This window comes from Eumetopias jubatus, unplaced genomic scaffold (assembly GCF_037043125.1).
Source record: "Eumetopias jubatus isolate StellerSeaLion01/CBP00866 unplaced genomic scaffold, mEumJub1_p1.0 scaffold_13, whole genome shotgun sequence".
NCBI lineage: Eukaryota > Metazoa > Chordata > Mammalia > Carnivora > Otariidae > Eumetopias > Eumetopias jubatus.
The window spans coordinates 112,537,546-112,557,877 of NW_028274819.1; the positions used below are offsets into that span (position 1 = coordinate 112,537,546).

Genomic DNA, 20,332 nt, shown 5'->3' on the forward strand with positions numbered 1-20,332 from the left:
CAGCAACACACCACAGGAGAGGAAAGCCTCATTCTAAAAGGAGAATCTGCAGACCTGACAAACACGCATGAGAAGCAAGGTGGGCAGTCGACTAACTCTATCTTCCAAGTTCCCAACCTTAATGACTTAAAAGTTGATAATAAAAAACTAACCAAAAAAAAATTTTTTTTTAATTTAATTTAATTTATTTATATGACAGGGAGAGACAGCGAGAGAGGGAACACAAGCAGGGGGAGTGGGAGAGAGAGACGCAGGCTCCCCACTGAGCAGGGAGCCCGACGCGGGGCTCGATCCCAGGACTCTGGGATCATGACCTGAGCCAAAGGCAGACGCCTAACGACTGAGCCACCCAGATGGCAGTAAGTTTGGACAAAGGAGAGAACAGAGAAAACTCGGTTAATAGCATAAGAAACAAGATTCTTGCCCAGATGTCACTGTTTAGTGTATCTGTACTTACCACAAACCAGATCTGGAATCAGACAAACCAGACTGAATGTCTCGGGACCAATCATCAAATTGTTCTTGTTCATACAGTTTAAACTGGTCTAAGAGATCTTCAGCACTTCGATGGAAAGATCGGAATCCTGACAAGTCAGATAAAAGAGCCTCTGCAATCTTGATAGTATCATCCACCTTAAAAAGCCACATCACAAGAATATTACAAGAATATATTAATACTTACTACAAAATTGGCATAAAATGAACCACCTTCTCTGATGTGTGATTCAGAAATTACTTTCCCATCCACCTATAAACAGTAGGAGAGAAGATTTGCCAGCAAAGGTGAGAAGATCAACCCCCACTTTGCTTCTGACTTGTACAACTCAGAATAGCCAAACACAGATGTAACGCATACGAGGCCTAATCGGAAGGGTGAGACCCCCACGAACTCAGCGACGCTCCTACACATGTGCAGCAATAATGTGGTCCTTTGCTTAGTGCTCTGGTGAAGAGCTCACACATATCTGCCAATCTGAAGGGCAATTAGGGGAAAGAAATGTCTTTCTTCCACAACTGTACACAGAACATGATCTAGCACTTTGGAAAGCTGACTGACAAAATTGGGTAGAATATTTCAGAAAACAGAACATCAAAAACACAACCTTGAATAAGTAGAACTCTCCAACATAGACACTCTATGTCTGCTTGCTCTTAATCACAGACCATAACCAATGAACATCCATTATGTGAGTCAGATAGAAGACACTGTACATAAGAATCTTAGATCAATTTTGATAATACCAAAATATTAAAAGAGTAGCTGTTAAATCCATAAATTGCTGACCCTAATCTTAGGCAGTGTCATAATTACATTTCACCTTTCCTTTAATTTCCTTTCAACCTAGAATGATTTACCTACATAAACATACTTGCTGATAGAGTTTGCAACTACAAAGATTTTGCAGTGATAATCTCAAAGGATTAAAAAAAACCCTTTGAAAATATATAAAAGATGATTTCCTCTTCAATATTTTCTTAAGAAGGCACTTTACGTGGAACTGCACCTGAATGATAAAGGATGTGCTAGTTATCTCTACATAAAAAATGAGTGGACCATTCAAACCTCCTCTGTACACTTTTTTAGAATTCTACACTTCACATGAAAATTAGATGGAAATGCCAAAGAAAGCAGAGAATTTTTTTTTCATTTTTTCACTAGAGTTCTAGAGTGCCTTCCATATTAATTTAGCACATTTTACAATTAGTGTTCTTCAACATCTATTAAAACTAATACCTTCAGTTCCAACTGGCGAACCCAAACTATATTATTAACAACTTCCGAAAGGTTTTTGCCAGAAAGCGGTCCAGATGCTTCACCAGGAACTCCTCGGCATCGATTCTCAAAGTCTAACCGAAAATCTGTAAAATTTAAATAAATCAAATAAATGATTATACACATTCAGTCAAGATTTCCTAAGTGCCTTCTGTGCACCAAGTACTAAGTGAAAGGTTGTGGACAGACAAATTCTAAGGCTTGGTTGTTTACCTTCAGGGACTTTACCATGTATCAAATGAGACAGAAGAAAATAACTAATTTTTAAAATCTGTAATTTATACCAAATATAGTAAATTAATCTTCAGCATATAATGTTATATAGTCCTAATCCTAAATGTTATACAAGAAAAAGTAACCTACAAAAATATTTTCTCAAGCAAACACTATAATCTCTCATAAACTTTTACCTTTAACTGAGTCCACAAGTCTTGCCAGTAAAGTTTCTCTTTCTAACATCAATTCTTTACTTATAATTGGACGCTTCACCAACTCTTTATATTTCAGAAATGCTTGAAGAAGCTAACATAAAATAAAAAAGTACATGTTCATCCTAAATCGATCAACTTGGTAAATACATAAATATCTCCCAAAATAGCTTAAGGGAAATAGTAAAAATAAAATATGTCAATATTTTACCTGCTGTGGACTATCCTGAATTTCTGAAATATAATTTTTCAACTTTCCTGCTATTTTTTGTTCCGCAGGTGCAATAATTTTTTCATATTGAGACACTGCAGCTTTCCATAAAGGCTAAACAAATTAATATTATTAGACTTTTAATATTTTCAATACTTGCCTTTGAGAAGAACAATACAAACAGGAAGTTATAAAGACAAAAACATATATATTCAACCTCAGTATATGGATTATACTGCACAGGATTCAGGCCAGTAAAAGGTTCAAATACTCGAGTCAGGCATATGATCTTCTCTTCACTGGTAGGTAAAAAATAAAGAAGCTTCTCATGAATTGTTCTAACAGCCAAAACCTAAAACATAAAATATTAAAACAAATTTATTTAAATTGATAAATCTGCACAAATAGGTCTAGAGTCTACATGTATTTGGCAAGAGTTTCTTTAAACTAGGTTCACTGAAATGAATACAACAAACCGTAATCTTGAGAATTACTACTCATCAATAGTCAAAGTGGTGCTCAAAGACGTCATTACATCACAACACTACTGTCAATTAATGTGTTCAAACCTGGTGAAAACACACAAAATCTAAATACAGTTAAGCTATGTTTAAAGTTCATTTAAGTAACGTTTTAGAGTCCTTAATTCAGTAAAAAGAACTTCTGATTTTCATTATTCTGCATTAAATTGCACCTCTAACAATGAAATAATATGTTAACAACCCTATTATGTATAACTTACAAATAGCTGGGAAACAAACTGTTGTATTTTGTATTTAAAACTTCCACCAAGAGTGGCACCTGCCTGACACAGTTGGTAGAGCAGGCGACACTTAATATCAGGGTCGTGAGTTCAAGCCCCATGTTGGGTGTACAGCCTACTTTAAAAAAAAAATGTGTATAGTTTAAATGAATAAAATGTGTGGTATTTCAATTTAAAAATAAATAAAATTTCCAACAATTAAAAGGCAATCAAAAAGGTTAAGTAAAAACACTCTAACCTTTCATTTGAGATGGAAAGAGGAGTATATACTATTGATTCTTTTCTTGCTAAAAACAAAAATACCAATGTAACAACCCTGTCTACTGAGAAGGCCTAAAAGCATTGATAACTAAGTTATCAATGGCAATATTTTCCCAACCAGATTGTTGCTGCTAAATACCATTTTCCACTAAAAGGAACCAGGCTCTTGAGAGAAATGACTAGTTCCAGGAGGGAGGCAGAAAATGTCCAAGATGGGCTGGTACATTTTGGGGGGTGGGGGGCTAAAAGTAAGGAAGTTGTCAAAAAATACTGGATTCATGTCAAAATAACACAAGAGCCAACTTAAATGGGCGTTCACTGCCCAAAGATGGAATAATTTGAGGATAATAACAATAACCATAATAGACTGAAACTCATAAAATATAAAAACTCATGGCTTCGTAATGATACTAACGAGAAAACATTTTATTAATTGCCTATGGAACTTACTATGAAACTAACTTATTGTTCACTGTTCTAACAAGTGATAAATCAAAGAAAAAAGGTAATTGTGTCTACTGCCATTCACAGTAACTAAAAAACTGATGACAAAAAGTTCTTCCGTCATTAAGAGAAACACAGAAAGAACAACAGAACTGGAGAATCTATGTCACAACTGCTCACGATCATCAGTGGCTGGTAAGTCGCTTAGAAGAGTTGAAGGAAGAACATCATAAGGAGAGCCAAGAGCAAACTGACCTCCCTGCCAGTAGGAAACTGAGGCTGTGTGCCTCCTGTTGTATCGGGTAGGAATCACACAGCAGCACCTGTGAAGCAGCTGGATTCAAGTAAACTAACTATAAAGATTTTCTGAAACAATCAGGACAACTGAACATTGGTTAAATACAAAATGATACTAGGAAAATATTGTCATTTTGTTGAGTGTGATAGTGGTACTGTGGTTGTTTTCAGGGTGTAAGTATACGATTTCTTGCCTTGGCTTTAAAAATACTCCAAAAAAAGGGAAGGTGGGAGACAAAGATGGAACAGAAACTGAGTAATGCCAGTGGCTGTTGAGATCAAGTGGCATATACACGGGCATTTGTTACACTATTTCACTTTTGTGCATGTTTCAAATTTTTCATAATGAAAAAGGTTTTAAAAAAAATCCCCAAGGAACTATGAGCACAAAGGGGGAAAAGTCAGCTTTGCAATCTTTGCATATTCTCATTTTGCTAGCCCCTCAAGCTAAATGCTTAAGTTCTATACTGAAACTTGTAACCTATGTAAATTAAACAGTTCTTCCATCAGTATTTCCACTGAGTACTCCCTGAAAAGCTGTCCCTGCTTCATAACAATTTCAATAGCCAAGGGAATGTCTGAGAACTTCTATACCAGGACGGGGAGCTGATTATCTTTTTCACAACAGAGGAGTACAAAACAGAAGTTCACAACTTACAAGGTGAACAGTCATACACCGAAGAAAAAGCAAGCAGGTGGAAACTAGCAGCTAGTTGGGCACCAGTCACATGACTGCCAAAAATTATCTCACATGAACTTTAATTCTTATTCTTTCCCCAAAACATAAATAACTCCTATCAGATGTGTACTACTTACTAATTATAAAATATATTCACAAACAGGTTTGAACCTCCTTCATACTTATGTCAAAGACCCAAGTAATCAAATGATACCTCTTCGAGGCGTTTGCCAAGTTTGTCAAGTGTTTCAGGGAAGTATTTCTCATTTTTCCATGGATGAGGGACATAGCGCTGCCACGCCTGACCTGTTAGGTGATTACAGGCGGCCACCCACTGTTCACAAATTGAAATACCAGCTTTCAGATTGTCTTTCACGAGATGATAAGGATCTTCCCACAGATTCAAAGTTCCCAACTTTTTCTGAACAAATCTTCCAAATGAACCACCTAATCAAAGAGAAAGCAAATTTTTTAATGGAAATGTGTTTTTACTGAATAATTACAGAATACATGCTTATGATAAAAATATACAAATTAGCAAACTAAGGATCTATGAAATACTATATGCATATCCTTAGGCTCAAAACATATTTTTCAAAACACATGCACATAATTTCTTTGTATTTTCACATCTTTCAAGGTATTATGTGCATCTCTCAAGTGCAAAAATACATATAATTTTTCAAAAGGCTACACTACTGTATGGAGGTAGCATTATATAACCAATTCTCAATCGCTATGTCTCTACTCCTACATTACAAACAATGCAGCAATAACTATCCTTATACATATACCTTTATGTACTTGTCTAATATTTCCCGAGAATAATAAAGAGAATGGTATTTTCTAGGTCAAAAAGTATATGCACTTTAATACTAACAAGTAAACCAATACATACTAAAGACTTTTGAGACCGTTACAAAATAAAGTTTAAATTAATACATGTATAGGGACTAAAAATCTATGCAAATTTACTTGCATTAATGGTCAAAGAATTTGACACATATGATTTAAATTAACCAACTATATACAAATTTATATTTAAATAATCCGGTATGATTTGCTCTAAGCATTACTCTAAGCAACAATTATTACATTAAGGAGCATTTTCAGTAAGGGCTTGAAGGAAAAACTAGAAAAACAAAGTAGAACAGGCTTCCAAAGTTTCAAAAGTTTGCTTCTTTAACAGTACCTATGATATCTAAGAGATGTAACATTCGTGACTCAGGATAGTGATCATGTTCTGTTTGTCTCCACACATCATCTACAACATCCCGAGTGGTCTCCACCAAGTCAACCACCTCCAATAAGGAAAGACCATCCAAGTTATAAAATTCCTAAAACCAAAAGGCATTCATTTTTAAACATAATGATAACTGTAATTTCGTCAATAGAGTCAACTTGTTTCCAGACTTTTCAATTGCTACAATTCTAACACCTGCGATATCATTTCCTCTTCCTTTTTCTACCAGAGAATGTGTTACTTCTTTATGCAAATACCCTACAAGTTCCTTTACAAACATAAATTTCAGGAAAGCCAGAAGAAAACATAAGAATTGCAAAGTCCATTCATGTTTGCCCTTGACCTAATTTTCTTGAAGTCTGGATTCATTTCTTGCAGCTCCTGAAAGGAGGCGGTTCTAATGCCAGACAGACATTACCCACACTAGCTCCCGTATGTCGTCACTCGTGGACTGCACTGCATGTTACCCGTAATGCAATCACAGCTCAAGGTTTGTGATTTTACATTCCATCATTATGACCAAAAAAAGTTTAAAACTTTTCAAACATTTCATTAAAATGATACTATTGAAATAATACTGGGAACAAATAAAAAATTACTATTTATTTATTTTGAAAAGAATAGACTTTTTTGTAACCATATTCAAAGTGGTTACATATTTAACCTCTAGGAATATTTCAAAGAATAATCAATCAAGTATAAAACTAAGACTTTTCATATTTGGGATTACTTCGAAATGCTAACTTGAATAAACTGAACATTCCTTCAAAAGAACATATTACCTCCGTGTAGATAAACCTCTGTTAGTACATTAGGCTTTTGCTTTTCCCTATGTACCTGCAGAAAAGCAATTATGTTTTTGAGAAAAATATTTACTAGAGATTAGAATCTAACTTTCTTAAAAGTTTCGGTTTTTAAGTTGTATGCACATTAAGTGCACACTTCAAGGAAACCCTGTTATGTATTAAGAATATTTTTTGTTTACAACCATCAAGTAATAATGTCAAAACAAAGGTAAATCTAATGAAAACTGAATCCTAAAGTACTTTTATCAAAAGTCTGAAACATAACTATATAGGAATCACATACTCTTGCAATTGTTTCAAATAATTCTTTAAAATAACTGGCTCTTTCTTTATTAATCTGTTTATTTCCACGATGAGCTTGTTCTACCCAAAACTGGAACTCATCACTTGGTGTTAGAATACCTGAAAAGGCAAGAAGGAAAAAAAGAAATATCAGTACAAAATGAAAAGCCAGAAAATTATCTGGTTCATTTGATTTTGCCTATTTCCTGTGCTCATGAAGATGTACGGAAAATCAGCCTTACAATTTCTATCGACAGAAAGTTCTTCCTTAAATCCACTAAGAACAACTAACAGTACACCAAATGTATACTTCACAGGTTTGTCGCTCAGTATGTTTCCCATATGTTTTTGTGTATCATCCGTCTCTACACGGTCAGTCTACACCTTCTACCTGGAAGGTTGCTTCTCCAACACAAGGCTTTCCATCACGATTCATGTTCGGGAATACCATCCAAATTAGAAATGATGACAATTTAATCAATCAACGCCCCCAATTTAATTTCAAAATATAAGCAAATTAAAATAATTTTGTTTCAATTTGTTTTTATATTTCCCAGTGAATTGGACAATTTCTAGTTGCTTAATCACATGCTGGAAAAGTGCACTGTTCTTTCTGGGTCTATGGTATTCAAAAAGCATCTGATTTACTGTTCAAAAAAGTATAAAACTGTATCCAATATTGTAAAATAATGATTAGTGTAGGTCATTCACTTCATATTAATTGTTCACATAAGTAATATTTATAGCTAGAATAAAATTATAATTAGCTTCAGATAAAATGCATTTTTAAAATAAAAATCAATTATCTTTGCAAAGTAGACAATTAGGGTCAGTCCTCCTTATTCATGGATGCGGATTTATGAATTCATCCATTTCCTAACATTTATTTTGTAATCTAAAATCAATGCTTGCAATGCTTTCATGGTCATTCACAGACATGCACAGAGCAATGAAAAATTGGGAGTTGCCCCGCACAATTGGGAGTTGCCCCGCACACACGTTCCCAGGCTGAACAAGGTAACACTGCCTTTCTGTTTCCTATCTCCTACCATAAACAAGTATCCTTTCTGTAACCCATTCAGCTGGATGTTTTCCTCATTTTTTGTGCTTTTTATTGGTCATTTCTCTGTTTAAAATGGCTCCCAAGCATAGTGCTGAAGTGCTTCCAGTGTTGCCAAGGACAAGAACACTGTGATGTGACCTCCACAGAGAGGATACCTGTATCAGGGATGTTTCCTTCATGCATGAGTTACAGTGCTGCTGGCCATGAGGCCTATGTTAAGTAATCAACAATCTATATTAAAAAAGTATTAATTATATTAAAACAGAAACACATGTAAAATATTATATTAAAACAGAAACATACATAAAATAGGGTTACATGTTGAGAAGTCGATAAAAATGTTACAACCAGAGGCTCACAGGAACCTAACTGTTTTTCCCCTAGGACCAAGAGTTTAGTATTTACTAATTCAATATTCACAGTGAGTTTACAGAACATAACTACTGAAAATAATGAGAGACAACTATATTCTATGTCCATGAATTGCACATTGTTAAAGATTACATTTTCTTCCTCTCAAAATCCATGTAAATCTATTCATTTAAAAGGCTGAAGCTCAGAGAAGATCCAAAAGTGTGGAAATAAATCTGTGAAAAAATATATTAATTTACTAAGGTACTAATAAGAAAACTGTTTTGACTTTCTTTCATTAAGCTACGGTTCTATACCTCGTGTATCATCTTCCTTAAATTTCAATTTTGATGAGTTAATGTCTGATCTTCGTAGAACTATACCCAAACCAGTTTCTAGTTCACTCAAAAGATTCTGAAGTTTGGGATCAAAGTTTCTGCTCCATTCCTGATCCTAAAGAAAAACAGACAAGAGCAAACATTGATCAAAAGTTTTCCAATCAAACTGGCTTCCTTAAAATACTGTTGAGAGAAAGAAGTCGAAATACACCTGTGTCACTCAAAGCCTGCCACTGCCCTCTGTCTCATAAGGGAGGAAAAAAAGGCCTTTCAACAGTTAAAACTTTATAAAATAATTTACTATATAGCAACTTAAGAGCTGATGTGGATTACATTTATCTCTTTCTCCCATTTCTCTATTTGTCCACAAAGCTGACTTTAATTTTTTTATAATTTTTATAACATTTAAAAAACAAATACTAATGATATTAACAGCAAATATTTATCTTTGTTTATAAAGACATTTATACAAATACCTAGCTTAAAAAAAAATGACCATACAGCTCCTTTAATTTACCTACCTTTAACAACATTGGTGCAAATATTTGCCGTACTGCTTGGTAAAGAGAATTTATAGGTGATTCTAACATAGATGAAACAAGAATGTTATTATGTAGATTCTGATCAGTAATTACTTCAGGTCGCAGCTTGAAAAACACCAGCACTTTATCTTTTGTGTCAGCAAAATCAATCTAAGTGATAAACAAATGATTTTTATGTTACTTTCATGAAACTATTTGAAAGAAATGTTCCCCTAAAACTGTTCTATTACTGTATTTTTTATCCCTTGGAAAAAATAGTTACTTTAAAATAATCACAGTATATTACAACCAATCTATCTCTGCTCCTTAAGAGCATCTGGGTTTTAAAATGTATCCCCACTTATAAGTGACTGTATCCTAAAGCTACTGTGACAAGTAGCTTATAAACAGAAAGTACTATATACATATTGTGGACATATACTGCTAACCACTCCACTCCAACCAGACTTAATACTACAGATCAAAGTTGTGTGCCCCAGGTACAAACTGATTAGTAGTATAGGTCGCCACTCTATTCCAAAAAGTCTAAATCAAGGATGTTGATTACCCTCTTACCTGAAACTAGCATTTTAAAAGGTGTTTAAGTCATATTTAAACTCAAAGCTACCAAAACAGACTTAAGTTGCCTATCTCTTAGGTTTATCTTTATTTATCTGAGTAAAAAAATTTTTCTTTAAAGTATTTGAGCATCAAACTTTTTCATTTAAGTTGTATAACTAGAATATTTAAAGTTGGAACTGGATGAGCTAAATTGGAAGTCACTAAAGCAACCATGTGTAAAATAGGTCAGTTCACAGTAATTAGTTCATTAGCTGAAAAATGTATTACCCAAAAGAAGTTTTTGCATTATGTATGCATTTTCACAGTTGCTCTCTTTTTCCAGAAAGAGAAGTATATGTATTAAAAAGCTTTCAAACAAGTTCACTGCTGTGCATGAAAACCCCTTATAGATGAGTGAGATTTCATGCTACTTTTCTTTTACCCTAATCATTATATTTTTTAGGCACAAGGAGGGAACTGGCATTTACTCAAACTCTGCATTTCTCAAACTGTCATTTGCATACACTAAAATTCTATCGCTAGTATGATCATTTTATTCCAATTACAAGCGAGAAAAACAAGCTACAGATACGTAGATTTGAAAAATTCACTCTTTAGATGTTAAATAGTACATACCCCTGTACTCTCTTCCTCCCACCTACCTGAAGAAAGAATATTCAGAAAATATACATTTTATCATTTGAAAACAGTAACCACAGTCACTGGCAAAGGCTCCCTGGCCATCAGTCAGGATGATGAGTTTTGAACTAAGCAAAGTCAGAGCTAAAGCAAAGGACTGGTTGACTACAGCTGCTCCTCATTCCCAAGAAAAGGAAAGCAGAACCAGCACTCCCAGCTGCCTCTCCTGCCAGTTTCCCTATCAGTGACAACTACGATTTTCCCTTAACTGACGCAATTTTGATAGCTATTAATTCAGAGTACAAAGATTTTATTTTTTGAGGCTGTAAAATAACTCTAACACCTACTGGGATCCATCAGGCATCAGCCTACCACAACCTGCTGCCTGTTTTTGTACAGCCCACAAGCTAGGTTTTTAAAAAATGAAAGAGGGGCGCCTGGCTGGCTCAGTCGAGAGAGCTTGCTATTCTTGATCTGGGGGTTGTGGGTTCGAGCCCCACGTTGGGTGTAGAGATTACTTAAAAATAAAATCTTTAAAAAAAAATCAAAATAACATTTCGTGACAAATAAAAATTACATGAAATTCAATTATCAGTGCCCATAAATAAAGTTTGTTTTTTTTTTAAAGATTTTTTTATTTATTTATTTGACAGAGACAGCAAGAGCAGGAACACAAGCAGTGGGAGTGGGAGAGGGAGAAGCAGGCTTCCCGCCGAGGAGGGAGCCCGATGTGGGACTCGACCCCAGGACCCGGGGATCATGACCTGAGCCGAAGGCAGACGCTTAACTGAGCCACCCAGGCACCCCCATAAATAAAGTTTATTAGAACACAATCATATTCATTTAAACATTATCTAGGACTGCTTCCATAACACAACAGCAGAGCTGTAGCTTCAACAGAGACCTTACCGCCTACAAAGCCTAAAATATGTATCATCTGGCCCATCACAGGAAAGGTTTGCCAACCTCTTTCCTAAAGCATAAACCAGATCGCATCTGTCTTGTTTAAGATCACCAATGGACTTTCTGTTTCAACCTAAATGGGGTCCAAGGTTCTAGATGATTAGTCCATGTTGTCATCTTCCACACTCTCCAGTCATCCATTAAACTTCTGCAATCGCTGATTTTTTTTGCCTGGCCCTTGAAATCTAAGTGAGACCAGCTCAGGGCCTTGGTGCTTATCTTCTGCTTAGAACACTCTTCCTCTAAATCTTCTGTCTGCCTACAGCTCATCAACCAAATCTCACTTCAAAGCTCACTAATCCAGACAGGTAGTCCCTCCCCTTCCATTTTAATGCACTTCCCCAGCCCACCCCCATCAGTACTTTAATATTACTCTATTTTGATTTTTTTCTTTAAGATTTTTATTTAAGAGAGAGAGAGAGCACAAGCAGGGGGAGCAGCAGAGGGAGAGGCAGACTCCTCCCTACTGAGCAGGGAGCCTGATGCTGGACTTGATCCCAGGATTCTGGGATCATGACCTGAGCCGAAGTCAGTCACCCAACAGACTGAGACACCCAGGCTCCCTTCTATTTGGATCCTAACCGCACTTATCAATGTCCAAAATTATGTTACATTTATGTATCTGCATGCACACGTGTAGCCAATCTTTGTGCACTCAAACTCTACTCCTTGAAGACAATTTCTGCCGTACTCATAGCTTTATTGCAAGCACCCTGTACAGTGCCAGGCCCATCATAAGTACTCAATATTTATGAACTTATTAAATCATGTTGACCGTCAGACATCTACAGTACACAACAAAACACTTCAAGCATAACTCAAAGTCCGTAGTGTGGCATATGACTATATATTTTGCTGGGCTCTAGTAGCAACAGCATTAGCTTGAAAGAGTTACTGCTTCAGGACACCTGAAGCATGGGTGAAGTCAGGTGGCTCAGCCGGTTAAGCCTTTGGCTCAGGTGATGATCTCAGGGTTCTGGGATTGAGCCCCACATCGGGGGGGGGGGGTCCCTGCTCAGTGGGGAGTCTCCCGCTCCCTCTGCCCTTCACCCTGTTCTCGTGCTCTCTCTCACTCTCAAAAAAAAAAAAAGTTAGCACTTCCATTTTCAGTACCCAACCCAAGATACATTTTCAGCAATCCAAACCCTTCCTCATCCTGTTTTCCCTGGACTACACTCTATTTAAACTTTCAGCGGCATTTACCACAGTGTACCTTGATTTTGTAGTTTGTTGAGGGGTGTAGGTCACCTCAGGCCACTGGAGGCGGCTCTGGAAGGCAGAGGCAGAGACCCCCACTCTGAATTCTAGCACAGTTAGAGCAGTGGAGTGGCTAGCACTTGGGAGCGACCTTTGTGCCTTACTTCCTTCTTTTGTCATAAAATGGAAATAAAGACAATCCCTCTCTACAGTGTTGTGGGTAATGATGCATGAGCCCATGCGCACGAGGGGCGCACAGCAGTGCCTGACACTGTCTTCTAAACGCACGGAGCCTACTAGCAATGCCCTGCACGTGTTGAGCTCAAAATCAAAGTTTATTGAAGAGAATCAAATGACATCCAAGACTACAGGTTCCTAGTGAAGGGGGTGAAGGGCTCGTGGAACAAGAATGCACTCCAGGTTTGCTGTGAGTGAAGCCTCTGCCGGACCCTCGGATCCTGGCCAACGGGAGAGGAAGACGTTTTAGAGCTGGTCTTTCCTGCATTTCCTGGGCCCTGCAATGCCTGAGGCCACTCCTCCGCGGATCACCCGCAGGCTTCCTCGCGTAAAAGCCGGGGCTGGAAACGGAACCGCTTCTTCAGCCCTCCCGCCCGTGCAGGCAGCAGCGCCCAGCGTCAGGGAGTCAATCACACTGCCCCCTCCACAAGGAATCCAAACTGTATTCTATCATCTCCTAAAAGATCCGAAGTCCTAACCAACCTTTCCCTCGAGGCCATTTAGGCTCAGCGCACACCCCAAAAAAGATACACGACAATTTGCCTCAAAGAACCTCAGAGGGACGAGAAAAACTTTCTTGATAAGACAGAGATCTTTTTAGTTGTAGTGTTTCAAGAGCAAAGCAAAACGAGGAGAGCACAGAGGTGCTCTGCTCAGGTGCGCGGGTGCAGATCAGCGCTGCGGGGGGCGTACCGGGGAGGGGGCCCACGCCCGGGGGCTTGGGGACGAGGGAGGGCCGGCTGGGGGGGCCCGCGGGGGAGCACCCGAGGGGATTCAGCCCGGGGAGGACCCCGAAAGGCAGGACCGGAGGAGGGGAGGGCCGGAGGAGGGGAGGACCGGAGGAGGGGAGGACCGGAGGAGGGGAGGAGGGGAGGACCGGAGGAGGGGAGGAGGGGAGGACCGGAGGAGGGGAGGAGGGGAGGACCGGAGGAGGGGAGGAGGGGAGGGACCGGAGGAGGGGAGGACCGGAGGAGGGGAGGACCGGAGGAGGGGAGGGACCGGAGGAGGGGAGGACCGGAGGAGGGGAGGAGGGGAGGACCGGAGGAGGGGAGGGCCGGAGGAGGGGAGGAGGGGAGGAGGGGAGGACCGGAGGAGGGGAGGACCGGAGGAGGGGAGGACCGGAGGAGGGGAGGGCCGGAGGAGGGGAGGACCGGAGGAGGGGAGGGCCGGAGGAGGGGAGGAGGGGAGGGACCGGAGGAGGGGAAGAGGGGAGGGACCGGAGGAGGGGAGGACCGGAGGAGGGGAGGACCGGAGGAGGGGAGGACCGGAGGAGGGGAGGAGGGGAGGACCGGAGGAGGGGAGGAGGGGAGGGACCGGAGGAGGGGAGGACCGGAGGAGGGGAGGACCGGAGGAGGGGAGGGACGGGAGGAGGGGAGGACCGGAGGAGGGGAGGGCCGGAGGAGGGGAGGAGGGGAGGGACCGGAGGAGGGGAAGAGGGGAGGGACCGGAGGAGGGGAGGACCGGAGGAGGGGAGGACCGGAGGAGGGGAGGAGGGGAGGACCGGAGGAGGGGAGGGCCGGAGGAGGGGAGGAGGGGAGGAGGGGAGGACCGGAGGAGGGGAGGACCGGAGGAGGGGAGGACCGGAGGAGGGGAGGAGGGGAGGACCGGAGGAGGGGAGGGCCGGAGGAGGGGAGGACCGGAGGAGGGGAGGAGGGGAGGACCGGAGGAGGGGAGGAGGGGAGGGCCGGAGGAGGGGAGGACCGGAGGAGGGGAGGACCGGAGGAGGGGAGGAGGGGAGGACCGGAGGAGGGGAGGAGGGGAGGGCCGGAGGAGGGGAGGACCGGAGGAGGGGAGGACCGGAGGAGGGGAGGAGGGGAGGACCGGAGGAGGGGAGGAGGGGAGGACCGGAGGAGGGGAGGACCGGAGGAGGGGAGGACCGGAGGAGGGGAGGAGGGGAGGACCGGAGGAGGGGAGGGACCGGAGGAGGGGAGGACCGGAGGAGGGGAGGGACCGGAGGAGGGGAGGAGGGGAGGGCCGGAGGAGGGGAGGACCGGAGGAGGGGAGGACCGGAGGAGGGGAGGAGGGGAGGACCGGAGGAGGGGAGGAGGGGAGGGCCGGAGGAGGGGAGGACCGGAGGAGGGGAGGAGGGGAGGACCGGAGGAGGGGAGGACCGGAGGAGGGGAGGGCCGGAGGAGGGGAGGACCGGAGGAGGGGAGGAGGGGAGGACCGGAGGAGGGGAGGAGGGGAGGACCGGAGGAGGGGAGGACCGGAGGAGGGGAGGACCGGAGGAGGGGAGGAGGGGAGGACCGGAGGAGGGGAGGACCGGAGGAGGGGAGGAGGGGAGGAGGGGAGGAGGGGAGGACCGGAGGAGGGGAGGACCGGAGGAGGGGAGGACCGGAGGAGGGGAGGAGGGGAGGACCGGAGGAGGGGAGGACCGGAGGAGGGGAGGACCGGAGGAGGGGAGGAGGGGAGGACCGGAGGAGGGGAGGACCGGAGGAGGGGAGGGACCGGAGGAGGGGAGGGACCGGAGGAGGGGAGGGCCGGAGGAGGGGAGGAGGGGAGGACCGGAGGAGGGGAGGACCGGAGGAGGGGAGGACCGGAGGAGGGGAGGAGGGGAGGACCGGAGGAGGGGAGGGACCGGAGGAGGGGAGGACCGGAGGAGGGGAGGGACCGGAGGAGGGGAGGACCGGAGGAGGGGAGGGACCGGAGGAGGGGAGGACCGGAGGAGGGGAGGGACCGGAGGAGGGGAGGGCCGGAGGAGGGGAGGAGGGGAGGACCGGAGGAGGGGAGGACCGGAGGAGGGGAGGAGGGGAGGACCGGAGGAGGGGAGGAGGGGAGGACCGGAGGAGGGGAGGGACCGGAGGAGGGGAGGAGGGGAGGGCCGGAGGAGGGGAGGACCGGAGGAGGGGAGGACCGGAGGAGGGGAGGACCGGAGGAGGGGAGGAGGGGAGGGACCGGAGGAGGGGAGGAGGGGAGGGCCGGAGGAGGGGAGGACCGGAGGAGGGGAGGAGGGGAGGACCGGAGGAGGGGAGGGACCGGAGGAGGGGAGGAGGGGAGGACCGGAGGAGGGGAGGAGGGGAGGACCGGAGGAGGGGAGGGACCGGAGGAGGGGAGGAGGGGAGGACCGGAGGAGGGGAGGAGGGGAGGACCGGAGGAGGGGAGGGACCGGAGGAGGGGAGGAGGGGAGGGCCGGAGGAGGGGAGGACCGGAGGAGGGGAGGACCGGAGGAGGGGAGGACCGGAGGAGGGGAGGAGGGGAGGGACCGGAGGAGGGGAGGAGGGGAGGGCCGGAGGAGGGGAGGACCGGAGGAGGGGAGGAGGGGAGGACCGGAGGAGGGGAGGACCGGAGGAGGGGAGGAGGGGAGGACCGGAGGAGGGGAGGAGGGGAGGACCGGAGGAGGGGAGGACCGGAGGAGGGGAGGACCGGAGGAGGGGAGGACCGGAGGAGGGGAGGAGGGGAGGACCGGAGGAGGGGAGGACCGGAGGAGGGGAGGACCGGAGGAGGGGAGGAGGGGAGGACCGGAGGAGGGGAGGGACCGGAGGAGGGGAGGACCGGAGGAGGGGAGGGCCGGAGGAGGGGAGGACCGGAGGAGGGGAGGAGGGGAGGACCGGAGGAGGGGAGGACCGGAGGAGGGGAGGGACCGGAGGAGGGGAGGAGGGGAGGGCCGGAGGAGGGGAGGACCGGAGGAGGGGAGGGACCGGAGGAGGGGAGGACCGGAGGAGGGGAGGGACCGGAGGAGGGGAGGACCGGAGGAGGGGAGGGACCGGAGGAGGGGAGGGACCGGAGGAGGGGAGGAGGGGAGGACCGGAGGAGGGGAGGACCGGAGGAGGGGAGGAGGGGAGGACCGGAGGAGGGGAGGAGGGGAGGACCGGAGGAGGGGAGGACCGGAGGAGGGGAGGACCGGAGGAGGGGAGGAGGGGAGGACCGGAGGAGGGGAGGAGGGGAGGACCGGAGGAGGGGAGGACCGGAGGAGGGGAGGACCGGAGGAGGGGAGGAGGGGAGGACCGGAGGAGGGGAGGAGGGGAGGACCGGAGGAGGGGAGGACCGGAGGAGGGGAGGACCGGAGGAGGGGAGGAGGGGAGGACCGGAGGAGGGGAGGGACCGGAGGAGGGGAGGAGGGGAGGGCCGGAGGAGGGGAGGGCCGGAGGAGGGGAGGAGGGGAGGACCGGAGGAGGGGAGGGCCGGAGGAGGGGAGGGACCGGAGGAGGGGAGGAGGGGAGGAGGGGAGGACCGGAGGAGGGGAGGGCCGGAGGAGGGGAGGGACCGGAGGAGGGGAGGACCGGAGGAGGGGAGGGCCGGAGGAGGGGAGGGACCGGAGGAGGGGAGGGCCGGAGGAGGGGAGGACCGGAGGAGGGGAGGGCCGGAGGAGGGGAGGGACCGGAGGAGGGGAGGAGGGGAGGAGGGGAGGACCGGAGGAGGGGAGGGCCGGAGGAGGGGAGGGCCGGAGGAGGGGAGGACCGGAGGAGGGGAGGGCCGGAGGAGGGGAGGAGGGGAGGACCGGAGGAGGGGAGGGACCGGAGGAGGGGAGGACCGGAGGAGGGGAGGGCCGGAGGAGGGGAGGAGGGGAGGACCGGAGGAGGGGAGGAGGGGAGGGCCGGAGGAGGGGAGGGCCGGAGGAGGGGAGGAGGGGAGGGACCGGAGGAGGGGAGGGACCGGAGGAGGGGAGGAGGGGAGGGACCGGAGGAGGGGAGGACCGGAGGAGGGGAGGGCCGGAGGAGGGGAGGGCCCGCTGGGGGGGCCCCGGGGGGGAGGCTGACAGGGGACTGAGGGGGTCCCGCTCCGGGGGGGGGCCGAGCGGGGGGAGTCCCCGGGGGGGGGAGGCCTGGGGGGTCCCTGAGGGGGGCCGCGGGGGGCCGGGCGGCGCCGGGGGGGGAGGTGGCGGCGCGCGGCGCCCGTACCGCGTTGGAGAAGGAGACGCCGGCGTCGGTGCACTGCACCCGGAGGAGCATCTGGTTGCCGTCGTCCAGGAAGTTGTTGACTTCAGGGCAGCCGTACGTCAGCGTCTGGTCCCGGGGCTCCGACACCAGTCCGAAGTAATTCTGGGTCGTGGTGAAGAGGAAGGCCTTCCGCACGTCGCCGCTGCCGCCGGCCATGGCGGCGGCCGGGACGGAGCAAGACAGCGGCCCGCGGCCGCCAACGCCGGAGCCCACCTCGGCGCTCACGCGCAGCCCGCCGGCCGGCCCGCAAGCCCTCGCGGTTGCCAGCGCCGTCGCCTTGGCGACGGAGCCCGACGTCGGCGCGGCCGCGCGCGCGCCGCGGACGTTAGCGCCCGGGCACGCGCACGCACAGTCCTCGGAGGTCGGCGGCCGCCGGGAGGCCGGGGCGCTGCTGCCGCCGCCGCGGTCGCTCCCAAGGGCTTCGGACAGGTGTTTGTCAGTCGCAAAGCCTGCCGTTTATTCTTTCTGCGGATTTCTCGTAGCGGGTTGTGGGGAGCGATCCAGGCAGTGGAGCCGCGTGCCCCGGAGTCCGGACGGCTGGGCCCTGGGGCTCCCGCTGCACCTGCAGCCGGCGGCGCCAGGCTCCGCATCTGCGAAATGGACCGGTGCCGGCCAGGTTGCCGGGCGGACCTCGAGAGATGGCTCTTTGAAGAGGCTGCTAAAGAGCAGGAGTTGAGCACAGTGTTAATTCTCCGGCTCCGTCTTCCCCCGCCCCTTTCTGTGCTGCTTCATTTCCCGCCAATCCCTTTCCCTTGTTACTTTACTACTAAAAATGCAACCGGCAGTTTTTCATCACGACCGTTACCCGAACACGCAGCCACACTTGTGAAATAACCAAAACGTACAGTGATACCTGTTAGCTTGTTTTATAACAAGCACAACCCAATACCCAGTACTGAAGAAGTACAGGAATGAAATCGGGCTCTTTCATTTTCTTCGCCGTGGCATCACCGTAAACTACTAAACTGCTGGCCATTCATTCTGATATTCTGAATTCAAAAATCATCTAAAATTTGCTGCGTGCTGCTGGGTGCCCAGTAATGGACTAGGCCCTGGAGACATAGGCCCTGCCCTTAAAGGATTTTGTAGTGTAGTCGGGCGTCATCTTGCCTCTGGTTTGAGCCTTCATCCTAAGGAACTCAAACATAGATTTTTTTTTAATTTGCATTCAGTAACCACAACTTCCTCGTAAAATTATATTCTCTTATCAGTGGAAAGAGGGTCTTTTTATCTGCTGAGCATCTTGAGTAAGATTTGGGGGTGAACTAAAAGTGGAACCGCTGTGAATTGTAAAGGGAAATGAATTTAAATTCATTTAAATTTGCAATAATCCACGAAGTGGGAGAGAGGAGTGCATAAATTGGGATGCTGGCCCCTGGATGGGAAAAAAATCCAAACAGGAACCCAAGATGACTGGGTAGCCAAGATGGATTTTGAAAGCAAAGATGGCTAAATATGGATACAGAGATTTTTGCTCTGCAGTGGGCATTATGACCCTTAACAAAGTCTTCAGGAAAGCCACCTATACTCACAAATGCTTGGTCTAGGTGAGTTGTTTTGGTGGAAATGTGTGAAATGGTTGTATTTAGCGTCCAGAACAATGTGATAAGTATGAAGGCGGCACAGGTAGGAACAGGAGTCTGGGAGCAGATGAGATCCTGTGAATGTTATCCTCCCAGGAATTTTTAGGAACCCTTAGGTGGGCTTTGCACTTCCTCAAGATATGACATTTAAGTGTCCGAATATAGTGTAAGTCAGACATTAAGAAACAGAAACTCCGGGCGCCTGGGTGGCTCGGTTGGTTAAGTGACTGCCTTCGGCTCAGGTCATGATCCTGGAGTCCCGGGATCGAGTCCTGCATCGGGCTCCCTGCTCGGCCGGGAGTCTGCTTCTCCCTCGGACCCTCCCCCTTCTCATGCTCTCTCTCTATCTCATTCTCTCTCTCAAATAAATAAATAAAATCTTTAAAAAAGAAAAAGAAACATAGAAACTCCAGTTGACACGTAAACTTAATGAGGGTAGGAATTTTGTATGTCACTGCTGGGTACCTAAAATTAGGCATAGAGTGGAAAGAAGACAGATTAGGTCTCTGTATTCATGAAGCTTCAATAAATCAGAAGGAATCTCAGATATAACTAACTTATGCAGAGCCACAGAGATAATTAGTTGTAGAACCAAGATTGATATCCAAACCCAATTGCAAACTGATCTCTAGGCACTATATCACAGTGGTAGACAGCCAGACATCCACCAGTATCTCAGTGGCTACTCTCCAGGTGTGGCCATTAACTCATTCTCCCCAGTAGGATGTAAGCAGAAGTAATGTGTCCCACTTAGAAGACGGGGTTTGAAGGAAGTGAGTGTACCTTCATCTTTTGCAAGCTGGATACGAAACAA

General features: G+C 46.8%; 1 protein-coding gene across 1 annotated transcript in view; it reads right to left on the reverse strand.

Annotated features, from left to right (window-relative positions):
• The window catches only part of DYNC2H1 (dynein cytoplasmic 2 heavy chain 1), a 318,727-nt gene extending 300,568 nt beyond the window's left edge, over positions 1-18,159 (reverse strand). Inside the window, exons 1-11 of the mRNA XM_028105952.2 lie at positions 17,897-18,159; positions 9,462-9,632; positions 8,920-9,055; positions 7,190-7,308; positions 6,050-6,194; positions 5,072-5,304; positions 2,631-2,765; positions 2,414-2,527; positions 2,185-2,296; positions 1,736-1,860; positions 458-633 (exon numbers count right to left, since the gene is read on the reverse strand). Of these exons, the coding sequence (XP_027961753.2) occupies positions 458-633; positions 1,736-1,860; positions 2,185-2,296; positions 2,414-2,527; positions 2,631-2,765; positions 5,072-5,304; positions 6,050-6,194; positions 7,190-7,308; positions 8,920-9,055; positions 9,462-9,632; positions 17,897-18,091 (1,661 nt within the window). The 5' untranslated portion in view covers positions 18,092-18,159. The remainder of the gene's footprint in view (positions 1-457; positions 634-1,735; positions 1,861-2,184; positions 2,297-2,413; positions 2,528-2,630; positions 2,766-5,071; positions 5,305-6,049; positions 6,195-7,189; positions 7,309-8,919; positions 9,056-9,461; positions 9,633-17,896) is intronic.
• Positions 18,160-20,332: the final 2,173 nt, after the last annotated feature.